The 22948-nt window shown below is 40.0% G+C and overlaps 1 protein-coding gene across 1 annotated transcript in view; it reads left to right on the forward strand.

Moving 5' to 3' along the window:
* The first annotated feature begins 4604 nt into the window (after positions 1-4604).
* The window catches only part of ARFGEF2 (ADP ribosylation factor guanine nucleotide exchange factor 2), a 39624-nt gene continuing 21280 nt past the window's right edge, over positions 4605-22948 (forward strand). The window contains exons 1-14 of the mRNA XM_026106559.2: positions 4605-4935; positions 13768-13798; positions 14592-14715; positions 15451-15597; positions 16516-16695; positions 17131-17350; positions 18041-18112; positions 18397-18545; positions 18961-19091; positions 19578-19812; positions 20074-20173; positions 20393-20532; positions 21733-21841; positions 22347-22548. Coding sequence (XP_025962344.1) covers positions 4797-4935; positions 13768-13798; positions 14592-14715; positions 15451-15597; positions 16516-16695; positions 17131-17350; positions 18041-18112; positions 18397-18545; positions 18961-19091; positions 19578-19812; positions 20074-20173; positions 20393-20532; positions 21733-21841; positions 22347-22548 — 1979 coding nt within the window. The 5' untranslated portion in view covers positions 4605-4796. The remainder of the gene's footprint in view (positions 4936-13767; positions 13799-14591; positions 14716-15450; positions 15598-16515; positions 16696-17130; positions 17351-18040; positions 18113-18396; positions 18546-18960; positions 19092-19577; positions 19813-20073; positions 20174-20392; positions 20533-21732; positions 21842-22346; positions 22549-22948) is intronic.

The following is a 22948-nucleotide window of genomic DNA, read 5'->3' on the forward strand; positions in this document are numbered from 1 at the left end:
TATGTTTTGTTTTCTTTTGTTTTGTTCTCCCATGGATATTACATCCTGCGTCATCCTCTGAGATTTCCTTGGTTGGGGATATTAGAATATTGCTGAGTGGGCTGCACCTGCGAGGAAGAAGAAAGATCATGACTCTTTTTCCAACTCCTGTCTCATGTAACAAGACAGATGCCACTGGCAAGGTGTTCCACCATCTTTTTCTTCCCAGACTTGTAAGTTGACTGGTGTCATTGCTGCCTGCTAACCTTAATTGGGCTGTGTCCTGCCTCTCATCCTGTCTAAAAGCTGCAATGCACAGTAAAAGACACTTCAAGAAAGCACAAAGGTCTCTCACCAGCATTTTGAGAGGGAAAATAAAGATTTGCTCTGTACTCCAGATCTCCTGGGTAATGTGAGGTCATCGGTGTTGGCAAGGAGACAGTTTAGCTTAGCTGAGAAACTCAGTATTTGTTTACAGCATGATCATACCAAAATCAAAGGCAGGCGTTAAGCCTAATCAAGAGGGAAAAGTACGTTTCTGCAAAAAAGGGGTTAGCAATTAGAACCATCTGCCTCTGTGCATGGGACTCACTGTTGATGAGGGAAGGGAGGAGGCTCTTCCACAGACAGCTTCTTCAGAAGCTACTTGTAGGGCATGAGGGAGCAGTCCATACTGCTCTGACACTGTATCTTGCATATATGCATTTCTCAGGGTGTGTGGAATAAACTTGTACATTTGAAACAACACTGTGGTCAACTGTGGCAACTGTGCACATCTACCTAATCGGTCTGTGTCAGGAGTCTGGTTTCTTTTGCCTCAGATCCCACAATAACACAGGAAGGTGAGGCGAGGCCATCCTAGATGCTAGCAAAGATCTGCAATGACTTATCTACACATTATCTGCAGCAATAAAGGACGAAGTTCTCTGGGAACTTCTGAGTATAAAAAGGGCCCTTCCATAGGAATGTACATAAGCATAACATTCCTTAGCTGTAAATGAGAATGAATGCCCCCCCTCTTCTGAATAAACATCCCTTAATTCTTGAGCTCTCTGCTCCCTTTTCTACACTACTAACCACAAATTTTATCTTGTTGTGGCTGAACTAATAGCTTTTCAAGAGACAGGGCTTATTTGCCTTACCACTACTACTTAGAAGGAAAAATAAGTGGCAGCTAACATTCTCCATCACATTCCCAGCAAGACTTTTTTTACCCAAGTATGACTAGAAGTTAACTTACATCAGCTGAATGTTCGCTTCTGACTTGGCCCAAATGCAGGGCCATCATGTTCTCCATGGCACATTCTTACCTATACTGAGACTACAGATCTCAGCATTGAAAGGAAGTGACTCTTGAGTCCAAGCACAATCAGTTTTCCTTTTAACTACTGAGCTCTCAGTACTCGACTCTGTGACAGGTGATTCTGTTCTCTCCTTTTTGTGTATTATTTCTCCATCTGTCCCTTTTTCTTAGACAGGAATTGTTAGGGAGACGTATTAAACCTTTTCTTATTTTGGATGTGCTAAATTAGACTAGTCAGGAAAAATCTGAAATTGTCCCTTTTTTGTCATTTTTTCTTTTTGTCAGTAATGAGGCTCTTAGGTTTATCCTGAATTTCTTGCTCTCAGAACAAAGCAAATGAAATTAGATGTTGCCTGGTCAGTGAGATAGACAGTGAGGTACCCTGCGGAGACGGTTTGAAAGCCTGCGGTATAGCAGAGCTACAGTGGAGCTGTGGTAGGAATTAAAGGAGGCAGCTGAGTCATGCGATGCACAGCAAGCCACCTTCCTAATTCCCTTTCAGAGACACACTGAATCAGCATTAACCTGAAAAGCCTATTTCTCAGGCTTTGCCTTTTTGGAACAAGGTTTTGAAAAGTGCAGTTAAACCCCATCCAACTGTCTTTATTTTAGTCTTTAATGCAAATGAATTCAACCACCTGGCATGTAAACTGTCTTGGTACCCAAAGTGGTCTACTCAGAAATGGCACACTTCCATGACCCCAGACATACAAAGACATACAAACAGGGTCTAAAACTGTAGGATGTTTACCAACCTGAAGCATATTATCAAATATCTCATGGAACTGGATACCCCTTACAATATAACAGGCCATGTAACGAATTAAAACACTGCCTTTAGATCTGCAGACATATTCTGTAAAATAAATAGCAAATATAGAAAATGATTACACAGTTGCTTTTATTTAAAGATAGTAGCATACCGAGTTCTGCTAGGAAAGCACCGGGAAAAAATAGAGGCTATTTCAGCATTCTGAAATCAGATGCATTCTTCTAAATGTTTAAGCAGCATATGAAGAAGCATATGTTAGGTGGTTTCACATACTGTGCAATGAGTTAGAACTAATACGCAAAGTATCAGCGCAAAACATGAGGATGAAATCTAGTCTTACTGTAAAAACAATGATGCTAGTGGGGCTACAGTAAGAGTGAAAACAGTACACCTATATGATAACAGGAATTCATGTCTTTTGTATAAGAAACCAGAAATTCAAATAAACTATAGGAACAACCAGAGTGTAAGATACTTTCAACAGAAAACAAAATCAAACTGAAGCCACAATCTGAAAATTACTTCCTTTTAAAAAATCATTTGATATTCTGATCTATGTGTTATTTGTTGCTATTTTTCTGATATTCCCATCACCATGATATATAGCTATCAGAGTCTCCTTCCATCTGCTAATGTAGCTGTTAACATCTGGACTGGATATTAGGCAGAATTTCCTAATTGGACAGCTAGTGAAATGCTGGAGGCAGCTAACTGAAAAGCTGTGGAATCTTCTTAGAGATTTTCAAGAACGGGCAACATTTTGCCTTAGTGCTTGGAGATGGACTGAATGATCTATGGCAGTGCTAACCCACCTGGCATTTCTAGGATTCTGACTCGGAATAGCTTATTCATTCCAAAACCTGCTTTATTCACTTGATGCAGAGGAAAGTTCAAGTCAGTTGCCTTAACATCTGCTTCAACTGACAAACTCTCAGAAGGACTTTAACCTTCTGACGTTGTCCCACCTTTGTTACACTGTACATTTTCTGGTGGCAGACAAGGCTGAACATGCTCTTAGTGGCAAGAAAAAAATAGCAGATTACACCCAGATAAACTGTGATCTTATGACCAGCTATGAGATCACACTTATATCACACCCATACTTGAACTGTTGACCTCCAAGGAAAACTGAAAGTCTTCGGACAGTAACAAGCCTTAAAAATTGTTTTCAGATAGAGGTACTTCTCCTACTTCTTATCCTTCCTTGTTAGTGATGTTTGATTTCCCCTTCCTCTAATTCATATTTTTCAATGTGAGTGGAGTCCTGAGCTCTCTGTAAACCAGTCCGCAAAAACCTCTAGATAGCAGAGGTGATCACATAGCACTGGCTGTTTTCCCCGTGAAATAATACTAAACTAATGCTTTGCAGAGATGTTTGGACTTGAAGCTTTGTTAGGGGTTTTTAGGATAACACTTGCAAATCTCGACAATGTGGCATTAAAAATCCATCAATGGCATTTTAAAGGAGAAGAGCATGAGTCCTGCTGTTCGGGAAATAGGGAAATAAAAGGACAATCTAGACAATCTAATGTGCTCCTGTAATGCCAATTAGACAGCATATTCTTAATTTGATTAAGAACATTGTGGACTGACGCAGAAGAGGTCACTGCATGCCAGTGATGGCTGCAACTTTCTGAAGGAGGGTGTCAAAGGAAAAAATTATCTCCAGGGCCTATCTCCATATATAATACCAGCTATAATCAGAGACTCCAGAATTTCATTTTGAGTATAAAGGTCTTCCTACTGTGTAGGCCGAAAGATAAAGGGAGAAGAAGCAACTGGGCGTAGGGTTAGAAAAGGAGACTGAATTTCTCGACAGTTCTCAGTGGTTCTTCTCCAATGTATGACTTTGTCTCGGTCTTTCAAGCGTGCAGTTTCTCACTGCCTCTGCACAGGCCTCAGTCTGGGAAAGTTAACGGTGATCATGCAAGTGTTGAGATGCTTGCATTAAAAGCTTTTTAAAGTGAAGAGTATTATATTAACGTGTCCTCCCTTTTAGTACTTTAATCAATATAAATAATTGCAGTAGTAATTGTACCTGTAATTACTATTGATATTGAAACTATTACCTGAGACCCAACAGACCGATTTCCACTTAAGAATTTTAAATTATAGCAAGGAAGTTTGTAATCTTTTGCCCTGACAAAGCGTAAGGACAAGAACAGGAACCAAACTTTTTTTTTTTTTTTTTTTTTTTTTTTTTAAAGAAACCAGACAGCGTGCACGGCTCTGGAGACCACGATTTTCTCAGGAAATCGGCCGAGACGGGCAGGTCCCAGGCACAGGGCTGCTGCGCTGCTGCACCGCCCGGTGAGGCAACAGAGGCCTGAAGCCACAGCAAAGCCCTGCTAGTTTTATTTACGCTCGGCGCTTTCATTTTTAACCGGACAAGCTGCAGTGCAATTGCCGGGTCCGTTACTAGCACTGTTGGCACAGGCAGCCTCATCTCTCGGGCGGTTTTATTGACCGCTGGCACCGACGCAACCTCCCCACACGGCGCGCTAACGCCGCGCTGCGCCACGCCGCCCGCTGGCGCCACGGCAGGGGCCAGAGGTCACCCCCGAGCGGGCGGGGGGAGGGGGGAAATGCCCGTGTCACGTGACGGTGCCAATATGGCGGCGCCGTGGCGCTGGCGCGGGGGCCGCTGCTGAGGGAGCCGCGTCTCTTCCGCGTCATGGGGCCGCGGCGCGGCCGGAGCCTCTGAGCGGCGGCGGCGGCTGCGAGCCCGAGCGCGGGGCGGCCATGCAGCCCCCGGCCCGCGAGCAGGACACGCGCACCAAGAGCATGTTCGTGTCGCGGGCGCTGGAGAAGATCCTGGCCGAGAAGGAGGCGAAGCGGCCCCCGCACGGGCAGCTGCGCAGGGCCTGCCAGGTGGCGCTGGGTGAGTCCGCGCCGGCCGCGCCTCGCCGGGGCCCCGCTGCCCCGGGCCCGCCGAGCCGGGGGGGGGAGGAGGGGGGCGAGGGGGAGCCCCGCCGGCTGCGCTCCGCCGCCCGGAGCCGGGTCTGAGGAAACTGTGCCGGGTTTCTACCCGGGAGGTGGGCTGCCCCGGAGCCCCGGCCGGGGCTGCCGCCCCCGCCCCGGCTCCTGCCCGCCGAGCCCTGCCGGAGGGGCGGCCGGCGAGGTCGGGCCTCTGCGGCGGCCTGGGGAGCTGGGAGGGCTCCTGCCAAGCGCAGGCTGCTCCGGTCTGGGCTCCTGCGCGCACGAGCCGGCCTCCGCAGCAGCGCGCTGCACGCACAACTCCTGAAAGCGTGCGGTGCGCGGGCTGGAGCAGGGCAGCTGTTACAGCCGGAGACGTCCAGGGCCTTTCCTAGTTGTAAAGCACTTACGCTGTGAGTCTGTTACGTTTTGGTTGCTTCGCGCTGGTATTTCGCCTTTATTTGGGGGGAACTTACTGTATTAGCATCCAAATTCAATCCAAAACCGGAACAGAAGACAAGACCAGTTGAGTAGGGAAAGGGACTGCATAGATGCAAGTCCTGTCAAACATGCTGTGAAAGCAAGCTGGGAAAACAGCTGCCTCCTTTACCACCTCTGCCACAGTCCTTACCTCGAAGAAATTTGCAGGAGCTGACTGCAACACTGGTATATCCAGAGAAGGATAGCCAGACAAAAGCGTATGGGTTTTTTTGGTTTTTGTTTTTTCCTTTTTAAAGTTGGCAGTATTAGCAACATATGTGTGTGCCACAGCAGTTTGACTTTTTTTTTTTTCCTCCTTGCTTCCTTCTTTTTCTCCCATGCTTTTCCCCCCTGCCTCACCCAAAAGAAAAGAAACGAAACAAAAAACCTCCCTACCCATTTACGGGAGTGGGAACCTGTTCTTCTGCTATGTAAAACACATTTAGAGGGCGAGAAGGGGAGCCTTCTTGGAAGATTACTAATGAATGTCTTTATGTTTAACTAATGTAACAAAGATCTTGATTTGGGGGGTTGTTGTGCAGTAGCCACCTATTAGCGCTTTTTGGATTGTAACTGTTCTGTCTCTCTATGTTTTAAGGTACAATAAACTTGCAGTTCTTTAATGCCCATGATAGAAATGACCTAAATTTTTTGCTAATCTTGCTCACAAAAAAAGTGTTATTTGCTGGACTAAAGCAGAGGTCAGCATGAATAGATAACCTTCTGTTGCCCAACTTGATTACTATGCTAAAGGATTTCTGTTATATCTGGTGAGTGTTGTTGCATCATTTTAAGTGGTCAGCATGAATGCAGTGCCTTTTATCTATACATGTGATTTTCAAACCTTATTTTGTATAGATTAAAATCCTTTTTACTCAACTGAAGTAAGTCACAGTTTTATTTAACTTGAGTTTACTGAAGTTAATTAAGCCTATACTTTAAGTTAAACAAAACTGTGACTTACTTTAATTTAAAAAGTGTTAGCTTAATTATCAAGCCTATGCTATAGTAAATATGCCAAGGAACGTGGGAGGAACGTTTCTTGCAGTCTGAGGAATTCAGGCCAAACTTCTTCATCTGCACAAATTGCTATGGAGGAAAGATGCTTCAGAGTTTTTAATAATAATAAAGTTCAGTTATCCTTTAGTGATGAACTGTGAGTAAAATTAATTCAATTTGAGAGAAATATAAAGTTAATTTTATGTAACTGGTAACAGTGTCTGTCAGATGTTGATTTCCCTCCCCCCTCCTTTAAGTGTCATAATTCATAATAATCCTTTTCTACCTCTTACTAAATTCTATTTGCTGTACTGTTGCATTTGTACAATGGCCTCTTTAATGAAGCCTTGAGGTATTATACCACTTATAAAGCAGTCAGCAAAGGTATGGGTCATATGTAAATGCTATGTCTGTCTGTCTGTATGGGGGAAGTCTGTGATGCATCCTTATTTTAAATGCAGAGGAACTGGTGTATTTTACAACTGTCTAATCTAAACTAACCTGCAGCTATTTCTGTTTCCTGCAGTAGTATTACCGCAGTAGTGTTTCTGTTAATTACGCATACTTTAAAATTACTCTTTGGCTATATTCTTTGCTTCATTTCATGCCAAAGTATTTACCTGTAGTGATGAAAACTCAGTGGTATTGGAAAAACTTTAACTAGCTATAGAAGTATCCAGTGATCATCAATCTCACAGGAAATAAGTTCAGTTTTGAATATACTTCTAATTGTGAGAATGATGCACTTATTTAAAATAAATGAAGAGCACATATAAAAGAAAATGTTAGTCAAATGCTGAGACTACTTAAGTGAACTACTGCTGAAAACTGCTGTTTTTCTTATCCAGGGGAAAAAAGGTATTCTTTGATTCTAGTTTTAAACTGTTCTTATGCTCCTCCACTTCCCCTCTCAATAGTATACCTGTTACTACACCAGTAGTCTGCTGTTTTGGACTGCAAAATAGCTTTATGACACTGTAAAAATGAGAAGTATCATAGGCTCAGGCAGGACTTAAACATGGGAAGGGTGAAAGAAAAGTAGCGCTTATTCATTCCCTGAACTGTACAGGGCTTGTTAGCTCACACTGGTGGCCCAAAGCAATATTAGGTATCTGTTGTTGGAAAGGGGTTTGGTAATGAAACCGGTTTCTGTAGATTTCTGCTCTTCCCTGCTGCCTCCTCCTCCTCCCCCCACCATGTCTGAAATACTCAGTGTTAATATTGAGTAAGCAGAGTTTGAATGGATTCCTTCATTCAGTCTCTTGCTTCATCGGTAGGTGTAATAGTTGTATACTGTATTCTTAGTACCAGTAAACCCCAGGAGAGACTGGGAGAAATGGAGTTTTTCAACAGAGAAGCTGTTCTGCTCTGCTATAGCGAACTGTGATTTTAGGAAAACTGGTTTTCAACAGACAGCCAGTGTATTGTATATAAATAGCTGATTAATAAGCATTTATGTGAAGCTCTAGATGCATGTGGTTCTTACTAAATCTCCTGATAGTCTCTATCGTGAAGAATTTACAGTGGAACACAGATAATATGTAATAGAGCAGTTCATATTGGTGCAATGCTAATTGTGCACCTGGGTGTCTCATACAAACTATTTAGCCCTCTCCTTTTTAATGAGGTACTTTGCAGCCAGCCTGGTTGTGTCGCTGCCCTTGCTTAGGAACCTCCAAGTATGTCTATTTGTGAGCTTTGTAAACAGCATAATTTTTAGTTAACTTGTTAATGAATGAAAACATCTTTTAAGCCTTGCCTTCGCTCTAAGAATCTAGATGGATGTTTTAAGAAGTCTCTTGGTATAAAAGACAGATGTCTAAAACACCTTGCTCTTCTTAGTCTAGTAAAGCCTCTTGACTAGCACGTTTTGAGAATGCCGGGGCTAACAGGAGAAAGTCTTGCGTCACTGTAGCAGCTTCCTCTAAAGGTTTTCTGATAGCCTGATAGAATCAATAAATGGAGATGACCCTTTGATTAAATTTAAGGTAACCTGGAATTAGGCAGTGCAAGGGCTGGGGGGATGGGAGGAAGGTGCTTTTGCTGCTTTCTGTGTATTTGTACTGGCAGTGCTCTCGAGTGTTCTGACCAGCTGCGGAAAGACAGGCATTGCTCATGTCCTTGTGCTAACAGGCACTATGCCATTCTTGGCAGAGGAACTTGTTTGTTTCCACTGAGATGAACCTGACTGTTCATTAACATAGGATACATCTAATTGCAGGCAGGCAATTATGTCCTTCATTTTAGTATATAGTTTTCAGTACAAGCAAACTTAAACCATTCACCTAATATGGAGCAGTAGCTGCTCTCAGTATGAGCTGTGTACTGCTGCATACTTGCTTCCACAGCAAGAAGCTGGGGAAGCAATCGCTGCATGGCCGTGCTGGTTATTCCAGTTGTGTTACTTGGTACGCGTGCTAAAAGGCCTGGTGTGTAGTGGACGGGATGCACACGGTGCAGAGTTGAAGAGGATGCTGCTGCCTGAAGTAGATGTGATCTCTACCTGTGTGCTCTGTCCTTGACAGTAACAGTGAGCTCTAGTACCAAAAGCATGGCATGGGGGGCCAGCATTGTTCTGTGATGGCCAGAAGTTGACCCAAATTCAGGCCGTGTTCTCCAGCTGTGGAGGGGACTTGGGCCATGCCCCTCCCCTTATACCTGTGCGTGGAACAGAAGAATGACAGCGGCAGTAGGTTTCTGGAAGGTGGCTGTGCCTGGTTGTGGCTCGGCATGGTAATAGGGACTTCAGTTAGGCAACAGCTTCTGTTTCGCTCACTTTTGGTGGTCAGACCACCAAAAGAGCGCTTCAAATGTGGAGATTTCCAAACCATTTTGATGCAACCAGTAGCAGCGGCATGCCTGTAACTTGCTTTTGCCCACTTGTTTATTCTTTTCTGCCAACGTTATTTGTTAAAATACTATTGTGATGCAGATCTTTTTATACTGCTTTGGAAAACCCTTCATCTAATAAAAATTATGGGAAATTTGGTCAGACCTTGGTTGGATTTTATTGCTTTAAACTTGCAGAGTGTTTCTGAGAGTGAAATTGTTGAAATATGTGAATCTATTATATATTTTTCTTATACAGTATCTCATATAACTATTGAAAAGGTATCATTACAATATCAAAGAATATAAGAAAGGTCTGATTGAGTCTGCTTATGGCTAAAATCTTAATGAAGTTTACATCTAAAACTTTTTTTTTTTTTGGCTACACTGCTTTATTAGTGAATGCTTTGGGGGGGAGTGGGAGGACGTGATCTGTCTGAAGAAGAGACAAATTCTTTTGAGCAGGTATAGAAATTTGTAAAAATAGCATTGCTTGATCACTCCTTGAACTTGGAAGTGAGTACTTCTGTGGCTGAGAATAACAGTCTGACAGTGAAACTTGTTTTCTTGTGCAGTGTCAGATTTTACAAAGTAACTTCTTTTCTTGGTGGACTCATGGTTTAATACTACTGTAGCTTGAAACAGTTCTTTTCAGAGAACAGTCTCAAATGACTTAATTTTCAGGTGAGGAATTTTTAAGATGGGAGAAAGTGATCATCTTCTGCCAAATAGTATGGCAGAATGAAGATGGCAATGAAGATGGTGTGTTTGGCCTTCAGTTTTCTTTCTGCCAGCAATTTGGTGCCTATGGGAAAGAGGATGCCAAAAGTCAACTGGATGACCTGAGATAAGCTTGGGGTAATAGGGTGACCAGACCAGTCGACACTAGGCAGGTTTCAGTTTCTACTGAGAGATCATGAAAGTTAGGTGCCTCAACAGTTCAGGAAGTAGCAACTGCTGAGGAGGATTAGGAGCTGGATAGGTTTGAGGGCAAAGAAGCTCCCGAAGGGAAAAAATGCACTCAGTGAACTAATGTATCAAGTATGGATTTTTTTTCCCTGCATCTCTGCGAATATTCATTTTGTTGATCTGATATTGGGAAAGAATTTGCAGCAACTCTTTTATACATAAAATAGCTTTTCTATTTCCTGTGCTTTAGAAATACTTGTGAGAATTCACAGGGTCTAGTCTGGCTTGACCAAAGCAGTGTCAAAACAATTTTTTTTTCCCAAACTAGACAAATGGTCTAGTGCAAGGACAACCACTTGACTATAACTTAGGCATAGTTAGCCTAGTTCAGAGAATGTTTCATTCCTGCAATCATTTAAAATCCTATAAACCCTGGTTCTACGGGGTGTCTGAAATACCAGCATCAACTATATTATTGCTGATCAACCTGGCATCCTGCTGTTCTTGGGGTTGTGACTGTAGCTAAAATATGCCTTTCTTTGCTGAGACCCAGAGGCAGGACTAAGCATTCTGAACATTAAAAGTGTGCCCAGAAAGCTGTGTGTTAAGCAACCAGGTCCTTTATGCAACAGTAATACTCTGTTCTAATAACATAATAATACAACAGAATAAATCAGATCCTTTAGTGTGTGCTGCTCTCAGTAGCTCTGTGGATCATAATGTGCTGTTGAAGGTGGGAAAATCATTTAATAAAATCAAGAATACTTGAATTAAAATTTTGCTTAACTTCTGACTAGCACTCTCATCAATTAAACCACCTGGATACTGGAATGAAGAAAATAATGATCCAAGAAGTGGTGCTTTGTTAAGATTTACGCTATTTAGCACCTGAAGCCTTGATTATTTCTTGATCGGCCATCAAAGTCAGTCTGTGGCCTCTATTCTGTTGACCCTCTTGATCAGTTGAACTCTGAAATAGCAGGGAATTACAAAACTAGATTTGTACCTTAACAGAGCTGCTAAATTAATTCTGTCTCCACAATCGCAGACACGGGATGTTGTTCTGTACTGCCTGCTCATTGCCTTGCAGCTGACTTGTGTAAGACTGGGAAGTGAAAATGGTCTCATTTTGTAAACTTCTGTTACATGAGGAACTGCTCCATGTACCATGTTTTCGTTACTTGAGACATTGAAGTTCAGTTGTAACATTTGTCATCTTGCTGTTCCAGTTGAGTTGAGAGGGCTGACTAACAGAGGCCATCGCGCGATTGCGTGTGAGGAGGTGGAGTGCCCTCAGGAATTTCCCTTCAGTGTTTTCCAAGTAGTGGCTGGCTTTTGTAGCACAGTGTCCTCATTTTGGGTTGGGTTTTTCCTGGAAAAGCTGATAGTCTTGGGCCCTTAATAATAATGCTCTCTGATTATATCCAACAGAAGTAAGTGGAAATGTGTGGTTCTACCTGGGCATCAGTCTCTCTTCTCTTGATACAGGATTTGAGTCTCCTGCCTCAGGAGATTGTATTGTGAAGCTGTTGTGTAGCTCAGGTTTCATGAGTACCGCTCTAACTCCTCTGTACATTCGACAAAAGGTTGAAAAAAAAAAATCTGTAAACAGTCCTAACAAGAAATAAATACACTAGTAGTTTCTCCGTTTTAAAAAAGATGAAACTAGTAGAATAGTTCAGTAACGGGTCTAAGCCTTTTCTGTAGCTGATGACAGTCAAGGTTAGAATTTAAATAATCTTTCTCCTGGTCTTCAAAAAATATAATTTTTTCCCCCTCTTGAACAGTCTTTTAAACTTTAACTTCAAGAACCTGCTTTGGTTCTTGGTAAAGTATTCTATGAATGGGATACAATCAAAGAGTTGGTGATAAAACCTTACCTGCTCAGTGTTTGGAAAATATGGATTTGTGCCTAGTGTGACTGGACATGCAATAGCATGGGGGAAGCAACCAGACACATGAACCTCTTTAAACTTTTGGTGTCTATGAGCTCAGTTTAGTGGGAGAGGTAAGCATAATCAGAAATGCCTTAAGCAGCTGGGATGGATATAGCTTATGAGCTGGGAAATGGCAAGAGAGGCATAAGCTATGACTGGTCTGTAGTGTTTTCTGAAAGTAATAATGAATAGGTTATTTTAGGCTTACTCTGTTTTTATGGTTGACTTGGAAAATGGGGGGCTTTTAAACAGAGCAATGACATATTGTGGGTCTGTAACTATCTTAATTTTGCTGTTTACTTTTTAGTAACATATAGGTTGGATAGTGTTCTTGTCGCGTCACTCCTTGCTGATAGATGCCGTGTCACTTCTCTTTCCCCACTGCTGAGCGTGTTGGCCTTTGTTCATGTGAGATGATGGCAGACAGAGTAGGAAGTTCCAGTCCTAGATGTAGCTTGTGTAACTACAAGCTGGGAGTGACACCTTTCTCCCTCTTGCTTCTGTTTTCCCTATGAAATAGGGATAGTAAAGCTACAAAATGGGCATATTCTGCAAGGGTTGATTCTTGTAACATTCCTTGAATAAAACAACTGTGTAAAAATCTATAATATGTATTTGTTGCAATCCTTGTCTATTACTGTCCTTTATATATAAATGTTTCTGAGACAAAGGAAACTATTGAGGTTCATGGGTAACACTGAAGCCATCTGAACTCCACACATCTAATCCAAAACATAGTGCTACTGCAGCAGTTGTGGAGAACAAGCATGGAGTGAATGATACAGTGCAAGTTCCTGGCTCTCATAACTTTGTAATTTAAACAAATTTTGTTGGTATGTTATTTTGCAGGAGGGATAAGATAGGGTGGGATGCACAGGATTCTGTATGATGTCACAAGCAATTGCAGCTGTGCAGCCTTACTATTTTTGTTATTTCTTGTCAGTGTTTAGTGCGTGCTTGCGCTGTGTTCAGTGTAGTGCAATGTTGGTCTGTATTGTACATTGTGGTGATGCATTAGGAATCCTCAAGAAGCCATACTAGGATCTCAGTGGATTTGTTGTTGTGTACAATAGAAATGACTAAGAAACAAGTTTAAGTATTCTGAAAACCTCCCCTAAAGTGAAAGCTTTCAAAAGGGAGGGCGGAGGGGGAGAACCCTACTGGCAAGATGACAGCATGCATTTGAGATGTCTTATCTCTGGGACTTTGTTTATTCAGCTGATGTCATATTGTAGAGTTTAACATGAGTAAGCTAACAAGCACTGTAATAGGAACATCTGTTGCGCTGGATTAAATGGTGTGTGCAGTGGCTTAAAGACTTCAAACTTGAGCTATCTGTATGTAAACTTACTCTTGAATAAAAATTATGTACTATACTCTTGCTTTCTAAAGGTATCTTTTTGTTAGGAATATTTGGAAAAAACAGAAGTTGTAGAAGTTGATATGCCTTTCAGCAAATGGGAGAGTTATCTTTCATCTCTGGCTTAGGAAGCCGAAGATGTTACAGGACAGGAACAGCAAATACTGAAGTGCGAAGCTTCTGTTTTGAAACAACTTTGCTTTATTACACTTTTCATATTTTTGTTATTGATAATTATGATGGGTGTCAAGTATTTTCAGTTATTTTCTTTTCTTTCTTCCAGATGAAATAAAAACAGAGCTGGAAAAGCAAAGGTAAGTTACTAATTGCTGTAAACTATACCACACAATGGCAAGTTAGATAATGTGGTAGTGGAAATGTGAGAGTGTATAAAAGTTATGGCAGTGAGCTTGTGAATACCCAGTGACACCCCTTCCGTGCCAAAACACATGGCACGACCCATGTGTCCTAATTACACAATATTTGTGGCTCTGCATACTCAAACCATAACTGCCACTAAATTTCATTATGGATAATTGCAAAACTTCTAAAAGGTGCTAGTTTTCCACTTCCTTTCTTTTACTGGACTTCATATAGCCTGATAGGAAATCATAAAGAGCAGTGAGTATCTTACATTTTTTAGTTTGCTCTCTTAACTACCTAGATCAAGAATCCAATTTAAATATTATGTAAAAATCCACCTTTTTAACACTTTGTAGCACTGTGCTATGATTTAAAAACAGAGTCCCAAATTGTGTGTCTCTTTGTTTAGTATTGTTCATACAGGCCTAGCTTAGGTAAGTTTACCCTTAAGTTATGTAGGAGTTCCCCTGCGTTTCAGGCATTGGGATGGTGCTGGACTGTAGTGGGGGAAGAGGTAACTCGAATATATGAAGGAGATCAGGTGCAATATAAGAAAATGTAAAGCTGTTTTTTATGATTTTGAGGAAAGTACAACTTTTATAAAAAAAAAAAGTATGCATACAAGAAATTTGCATTAAATTTGTGTGCTTCTATGTACCATTCAGCTTTAATCTGAAAATGGAGGCAGTGTAGTTTGTGATATGCATGTTTAGGAAAATTAATAACTCTTCTCCTCTGACCTAGAGAAGGCACTGCTGCTCCACCAAAAGCAAACTTCATTGAAGCAGATAAGTATTTCCTTCCGTTTGAGCTGGCCTGCCAGTCAAAGTCTCCACGCATTGTCAGTACTTCACTGGATTGCTTACAGGTAAGTGTTCTGGTTAAACTTGGACAGAGTTAAATGGGGAAACAGGCAGTTACAAAAACTTTGTGTGCTTTTGGCATTCTTCAAATGAAGAAGTGAAAATATCCTGAGTATGTACATGTGTGCAGATAAGCACTGTGGGTACTTACATGCATAAACCATGCAAAATAGGTTATTATTAGACTTGACAGAAAGTGGGTCTTCTCACAGTGAGAAGTGCATGTGGTTTGTTTTAGAATGAAAGAAGCATGTTCGTTGCAGCTCTTGGATGTTTATGCTATTCTATGTTGATGCAACAATATAGAATGTTTCGTGCAGCTCTTCTAAAGCAGTATTTACCATGGGTCTTTCTTGTGGTGATGTGATGGCAGATCAGACTCCAGAATCTTTCTACCTTTTCCTCCCTTGGAGTCTTACAGGAGAAAACAAATGCAACTTAATCTCAGCTAATTAGGCAGAATCTCTGTTGCGAGTAGGTACAAAGACTGACAAAAATTTGGTCTGGTTGCAGTAGGCAGAAATTGTCTGAGTGGCAGAAGTGTGTGCATCTCAAAACCTGTTTTGTCTAGATGTGTGAACAGTCCAAGTATGTGTTAGCCAGACTACTGATGATGGTGTTAAATCTTTGTTACAAATGGCTAAGTGAGGCAGGCAATCTAAAACAGTCTTCTCTTGCTCTACTTAACTGTATTTTACTTAACAGTATATGACTGTCTAACCTGTATTCTTTCTACCCAGAAACTCATTGCATATGGACATATCACTGGCAATGCTCCAGACAGTGGAGCTCCTGGAAAACGACTGATTGACAGAATAGTTGAAACAATTTGCAATTGCTTTCAGGGTCCCCAAACAGATGAAGGAGTACAATTGCAAATAATTAAGGTATTTGGTGTATTTTAAATGTTTTTTTCTGTCTCTGATTTTTGTAACTGAAACAAAATTGAATGTGAAGTGCTACTCAGGACCCAGTTTCTCCATCTCCTATACAGTTAGATGTGTCACTGAATTTAGAGAGGCTTTCGTAGTGTCTGAATTGGTATGTGGAATGCATTTTCTCCTGCTGAAACAGAGCATATGGGAATAGCTTACTAACTCTTGTCCTTCATTCTGGGCTGAGCCATGGTCTGGAAACATTATCTTGCAAAAATAGGACAGCTCGATGGTAGCACTGTTCATCTTCTAGGCTAGTGATGCCTGTGTTCATGAGGCTGTCGAAATACTGTCAGCCTTCAAGCTAATATACAGTATCTCCAGAGAACTTCACCTGAAGGCACTGTAACTGTGATGCAGTGTCGTGGACCACTGCTGTAGCCTGTCTGCTCTCATATCTGTTTTTCTCAAAATTTGCAGTGTATGTTCTCAGCAAATCATAGTGCTACCAGAAGTATGTGTTCTGATTCTGGAACTTACTTGGGCAAATATAGCTGAGATTAGAAGTTGGTTAACATTACATAAATTTAATTTTGTGGAAGCTAGGCCAAATGGCTGTTTCACAGAAAGGAAACTATAGAATAAAATAACTGCTAATAGTTTGGAGGTGGAGTATCTCCCTCAAAGTTGTGATGTATTCCTCTTCCTTTAACAGCTCAGGAGAGAATACTGCTCTATGGAAGCTCTGTTAAACTTTTCTCTGATTTGAAAAGCACTTTCAAAGAACTAGAAGTTTCTTATGAAAAATCTTATAAACAGATGTACCTGTTTCATAACAAAACTGCAGCTTATTGTCGAAAAGACCTACATGATATGTATTGCTGCCTGCTTACTTAGGTTTCAGTCTTATTGTTTTATGTACTCTTTCAGGCTCTCCTTACTGCAGTAACATCTCCGTATATAGAAATTCATGAAGGAACAATTCTGCAGACTGTTAGAACCTGTTACAACATCTATCTGGCCAGTAAAAATCTCATTAATCAGACAACTGCCAAAGCTACCCTTACACAGATGTTAAATGTCATTTTTACACGGATGGAAAATCAAGCTGTATGTAGCTGTTATTTTTGCTCATCTCAAATGTTTAAGCTTGAAAAATGAACAGGATATTTTTATGTGTCTATTTCATTGTAGCTGAGTACCTATTGATTTGTTGTTTAAAAGAACCTGCCAAATGCTGCAGTGAAGCATAGCGAACCCTATAGACTGAATAAAAATAAAGTATGAGTCTTATTGCTGATAACAAGGTTTGCTGTAGTTTCTGACAAATATTCTGACAAATGATGGGATGCTTTTAAGATAAGCTTGTTTCCAGAGTAGCTAAACTAGAAGCAAATCTTTCTAATCAGACTGGCTAAATGAATATATTTTCATTGTCTCTTTCTTGTTAGCACTTGAATTTGTAAAGGAACATCAGTCATTGTAGACATCTGTTCCCCTTATGTTTTCTGCCTCAGATTAACTTTATCATATTGGTTTTTCAAGATACAAGAAGCCAGAGAGGTGGAAAAAACAAATCAACAGAAATCTCAGTCTCCTGTGATTCAAATGGTGACAAGGTCTCCAAAGACTGGTCACTTAAAGCACAGCTATCAGGAAAGCAAACCCACTGCTCCTGTAAGCATAGAATTAACTAACGGTGAGCCTGAGAGGACAGAAAATGGAGACCTGAAGTCAGAACAAGATCTGATTCCTTCAATATCAGGTGAAAAATAATACAGTGTCTGTTGTCTTCAGTTACAATGTTTCTACTAGAAAATGTTCTTTTGTACTATTTGGAGGAGGAACTTTAGGGGTTGTTGGCTCAAATCATGTTCAGGTCATCATGGTAGTTATTCAGAGTACACAGGCCATCCTATTATTTCAGACATGTTTAGATATTATAACCATTGAAGAAAGGCTCATGTTTGCCCTAGAATTTTAGTAAAAGTATATATAACTTTTGTATACAGAACTGTATTGGAATTTGACTGGATTATGTTAGGTTGATCAGATGGAAGGAAAGTAAAGAGAATAATCATGGTACAATTATAAGTGCTAAAATTGCTTTGGGATAATTGAAGTCCTGTGGTAAAAATAATGTGCATTACAAAGACATTATCATAAGCATAGACTGTATCCAAATTAAGAACACAAGATATTCCAGTATGAAAACTTTGTAACAGTTCATAAATACAAGTGACAAATTTACTGCAGTCAAAAATACAAGTGCTTTGATTTAAACTATGGAAATAACATCAAAGAGTATTTTTGTATGAATTTTTGGAAATGGCTTTAAAGGAGAACAATTAAAGGAAATCTACTTTTTTTTAACCCTTTTGCCTCCTTTCCCTTTCCCTCTTCTTACTAAACAAAAGTACAAAGTACAAAACTATCTTTTTGTGTGTTTCATCAGAGGAAACAACTGATGGAGGAAAGGAAGTGGTTAAAGGCATCTTGGAAGATGTGGTCAAATCAGCTGTGAAAGGTAATGAAATATTCTGAAATAAAATAGGTGTGTGTAATGCCTGACACATACTCCTGTGATTATAAAGGCAAAGAACATATTTTTTTCACTATGAAGCATCTTGTTGAGAACACTTGACTAAGGCAATAAGAACAGACTTTCACTGCCTCATAGGAATACTTACTTTGGCTGAGAGACTCCCTCTAATTTACCAGTTGTAGAGCTTCACAAATACCATTTGATTTAATTAAAAAAAAAAAAACCCTCAACAGATGAATTCAATTATTTTTCTTTTTCCCCTTCAGTGGCTGAAGAAAAGCATGTAATAGAAACAGTTGAGGCTCTGCCTGCATTAGAGACTGCAGATAATGCTCTTTCTGGCTCTAGTAATGAAAATGTGCAAACAAATGGGATTCCAGATGACAGACAATCTGTTTCCTCCACTGATAACTTGGTAAATAACTTCACTGGATGTTAATGTATGTATAGGGAGAGAGCAATCTCTTATTTTTCCTACTAATTTTAGTGGGATTTTGGAGGGAAGAAACAGAAGCTTTTAATACGTAAGTCCTGTTCAGGTTTAGAAAAGAAGCCACAAATTCAATTTAAGTACATTTTGAAAGTAACTGCTTTGAAATTGGTTATGTTTATTGTATTTTAACCCTTTGGGGTGGGAGGGGAGTCAGTCAACACTATGAAAAGATCTGGATCACTTGTGTTCCTCTTTAGGTTTGGTTTAAATATTGGCAAGTATATTGTTCTTTAATCTGTGGCTGATTCTCTGAGGAGATGAGGAGCTGTGGAATCTTTCCAATTGCTCTGTTCCTTTGCCTTACTGAGGTTTTAACATTGTGTTTCTTGCTTGCTAGGAGACAGATGTACCTGGACATCAAGCTGCTGCCAAATTTTCCCATATTCTTCAAAAGGATGCCTTCCTTGTGTTCAGATCCCTGTGCAAACTCTCCATGAAACCACTTGGTGATGGACCACCAGATCCCAAGTAATAAGATTTTATTTATTACATTGTTCTCTCCAGGCAGCTTTTAGAGGCAGAAGAAGCACAGTTGTGCAGCTGTTTTATACAGAACAGGGGTTTGGAATTCCCCTGTTCCAGTTAGGTTGATTTATTCTAGAATTGAAGCTTGCTTCAAATAATTAAAAATTTAATACTTGAGGAATTTTTTGTGCAATGGGCTTATTAATCTTGTCAGTTGAAGTGGTCTTGACTATCACATTTGTAAAGCTTTTTTTAAAAAAGTTTCTCAGTAGTTGTGAGCATCTGTTACCCTAGTCCAAGATGATAATCTTCTGGATGTCTCCAAATTAAGATGACCCAGCATCACTTGCAGGCTGATTGTCTGCTTGAAATGGATAAAAACAGCAGTCATTTCTTCTTGATGTGGAAGAAATACTATAGTACTTAGGCTGAATACAAGTATGTGTATTCAGAGGTGTAATGAAAATCTTTGTGGTGAATTTCTTCTAGATCCCACGAATTGCGTTCCAAGATAGTGTCTCTCCAGCTTCTTCTCTCAGTATTGCAGAATGCTGGTCCAGTTTTCAGGACACATGAAATGTTCATCAATGCGATCAAGCAATATCTTTGTGTAGCATTATCTAAAAATGGAGTCTCCTCTGTTCCTGATGTATTTGAGCTCTCTCTTGCCATCTTTCTCACGCTGCTCTCAAATTTTAAGACCCACTTAAAAATGCAGATTGAGGTAAGAGGTTTTGTGTGATTTGTATGATCCTCTAGTTCTTAAATCAAAATACTGAAATGATACAAAGCCAGCTGTGACATAAATAATGGCTTAGTTTTGTTTGCTAGGTAAACTGATGTACTACTGTCTTTAAATTATAATATGTTAGATGGATACTAGTCGAGAAAGTACTAAATAGAAATGTATCTGTGCAGTTAACCTATTTTTAAAAATTCTCAGAAAGCTGCAGACATCGGATCCTTTACCTCATTTGTTTTGCAGGTGTTCTTCAAAGAGATCTTCCTGAATATCCTAGAGACCTCTTCAAGCTCTTTTGAACACAAATGGATGGTGATTCAGACTTTAACTAGAATTTGTGCAGGTATTTTCATTGTTGTAAAAAGTGGGCTTTTTCTCTGGAAGCTGAAGAAAAATCTTTTTGAGACATGCCGTATTTAAATGTGAAAAAATGAATTCGTTCCCATAGTTCTTGGGTTAAATATCTGGATTCACCTCCACTGCTTGCTCTAACTGGCTGATTTCCTTTTATAAGATGCTATTTCACTGAATTTTAATACTCCTACTTTCTCTTATTTTCAAGATGCCCAGTGCGTGGTGGATATTTATGTTAATTATGACTGTGATTTAAATGCTGCTAATATATTTGAGCGCCTTGTAAATGATTTGTCTAAAATCGCACAGGGACGAAGTGGACATGAGTTGGGAATGACACCTTTGCAAGTAAGAATAACAGCTTTGTGGATAATGTACTATTTTTTTCATAAATAGCAATGTCTCATCATTACTGGCACTTCCAGGGGTTCATGTTATGTGTAACCTACTGGTGTTACTTACTTTTTATTAGTTAACTATATTAGATTAGTTGTAATTGGAAGATAAAACATGATTGACTTTTATTTACTCCTGCATACTTGTGTTGTGACACTAGACTTGTTCTGAGCTCTTTTTTGTTGGACTGCAAAGGCAGAGAAAAATTAAGTGAGCCTTCCTTTGCCATAGTCAAATAACTTTCCTTCTGGTGCTTATGCCCCAGCAGTATGTTCCTCTTGCATTTGCTTTGCACGGACAAGCTTTTTGTGCTATGTCTCCACCACAAGTGTTTTATTTTTTAAATTGCACTTTCCCAGTCCTTGGACTAGCAATGGAGTGTAGACATTGCTTTCAGCAAGAGCAGGTCTTTCTGACATTGACCCTATCGTACAGCAGTGTGTGTGTTTTTTATTTTTTTTATTTTTTCCCCAGCCAAGCACAAATGTCTTTTAATGCTGTGAAGTGAACTCATTGCTAGTCTTGTTATTGGAACTGAGTGCACCTCACTGCTTTGGTCAGAACTACAGAAATACTTGCTTCATTTTGCTATATTTCTTTCATCAGAAAATAGAATACCCAGAGATCTTTATTTCAGTGTTTGAATAGAATTGTTTACTATATGACTAAGGCAGTGAGTCTTGCTTATGGAGAGATTTGACTCTAGAAACTTGCTAGATGTTCATAACAATTCATACAATAAAAGGGTTGAGGTTGCATTTTGGGTTTGTTGTTAGTCACCCCTTGGTTGTAGTCATCAGCTGTCAATAGATCATCTACTTAAAGTAGCTGGAATGTGTCCTGGTGTCAGTCTAAACTATTTTATGCAGAGTAATAGAGGTGCTTCTTTACCAAAAGCTATGGTTCCTTTTGGCCTGGGTGTATTCAACCTAACTAGTCAAGGAGGAGGAGCTTGCTTTTGTACAATCAGTCAATCTCCTTCCAATTAGTAAACTTACTGAGGTTTAAATGATGTGATAGAATGCCTCCTGAAAAGTTGTATGTATACATATTTTTACTGAAAGGGAGAGAGAGCAAGGTAGCACATGCTTTATTTTGTCACTGAATTTTGTAATTTATCTGTATAATAAAGCAAAGTGTATTGTTTTTCAGGAACTAAGCCTGAGGAAAAAAGGACTTGAATGTTTGGTTTCTATTTTAAAATGTATGGTAGAATGGAGCAAAGACCTTTATGTGAACCCCAATCATCAGACTACCTTAGGTAAGATTGTTTCTCTATGGAAGACTAATTAATCTAGTAAGTTGGTCCCTATGTATATCTAGTGTTTAGAAGTTATGCTGGGTTTTATGTGAAGATTTGTTTATACAAATGAAGTGTTTTACATACAGTTGTTACTGCTACTGCAGTAATTGTCACTCCAAGTGTCTGGTTCAAATATCTAGGCTCTGTTTTCAAAGAGTTTTATCCAGGCCACCATCAATACTGTAAAGGCTGGTTTATGTAGAACAAGAAATGTGACAAATGTTGCGGTTAGTAGATTTAAGTGGAAGAATCTGTCTCTGTAGCTGCTGCTGCTGTTCTCTCTCTAAAGAGTTTGGGTTGTTTTAGAATTGCATCCATATAACATTCAGGGGCTAGACTGCTAAAAAGTGTACCTGATAGAATAAGAATATTGTCTCTTTAGAAACTTCTACTAAAAATTCTTTTGACTAAAAGTTTGTTTGACTGAGCAGGACAGTATAAATCTCACTCTGTTTGTAAATAGGTTCATATAAACCATCTGAACAGGAAATGAGTGAGGGGAAATGCCTTGACAGTGGAGGAAGACGAAGTAGTGTAAGTTCCTTGGATTCCACTGTGTCGTCAGGAGTTGGAAGTATTGGTACCCAAACTGCTGTCCCAGATGACCCTGAGCAGTTTGAAGTCATCAAGCAACAAAAAGAAATAATTGAACATGGGATAGAACTGTAAGTCCAGTAGGACAAGAAAACAAAACTTTACTAGTAAAAAACTATGTATGCAACCGTATTGTTTCTTACAGTTCTTATGCACTCAGATTTGTAGGGATGCTGACACTAAACTTACTGCTTAAGATGCTTGCTGTTGTCAAAAGCTGACACTGGAGATGACTGTAGTTTAAAGGAATTCAGTAAAATCTTTGGCGCGAGTGGGAGTGGAGGGGTTGTTTAACAGATTTCATTTGTGCTGGTTCAGCCACAGAGAGGACAGTGTGTCTACCTAGAGAGAAATCGATTTGAGCAGGCAGGCTTAATGTTGTCTTCCAGCCCTTACACCATTTGTTGCCTTTTACCAAAACAAGGTTTGGAGAATGAAACGGTTGTCCAGCAACACTTTACTAACGTTTCA

This window comes from Dromaius novaehollandiae, chromosome 16, assembly GCF_036370855.1.
Source record: "Dromaius novaehollandiae isolate bDroNov1 chromosome 16, bDroNov1.hap1, whole genome shotgun sequence".
Lineage (NCBI taxonomy): Eukaryota > Metazoa > Chordata > Aves > Casuariiformes > Dromaiidae > Dromaius > Dromaius novaehollandiae.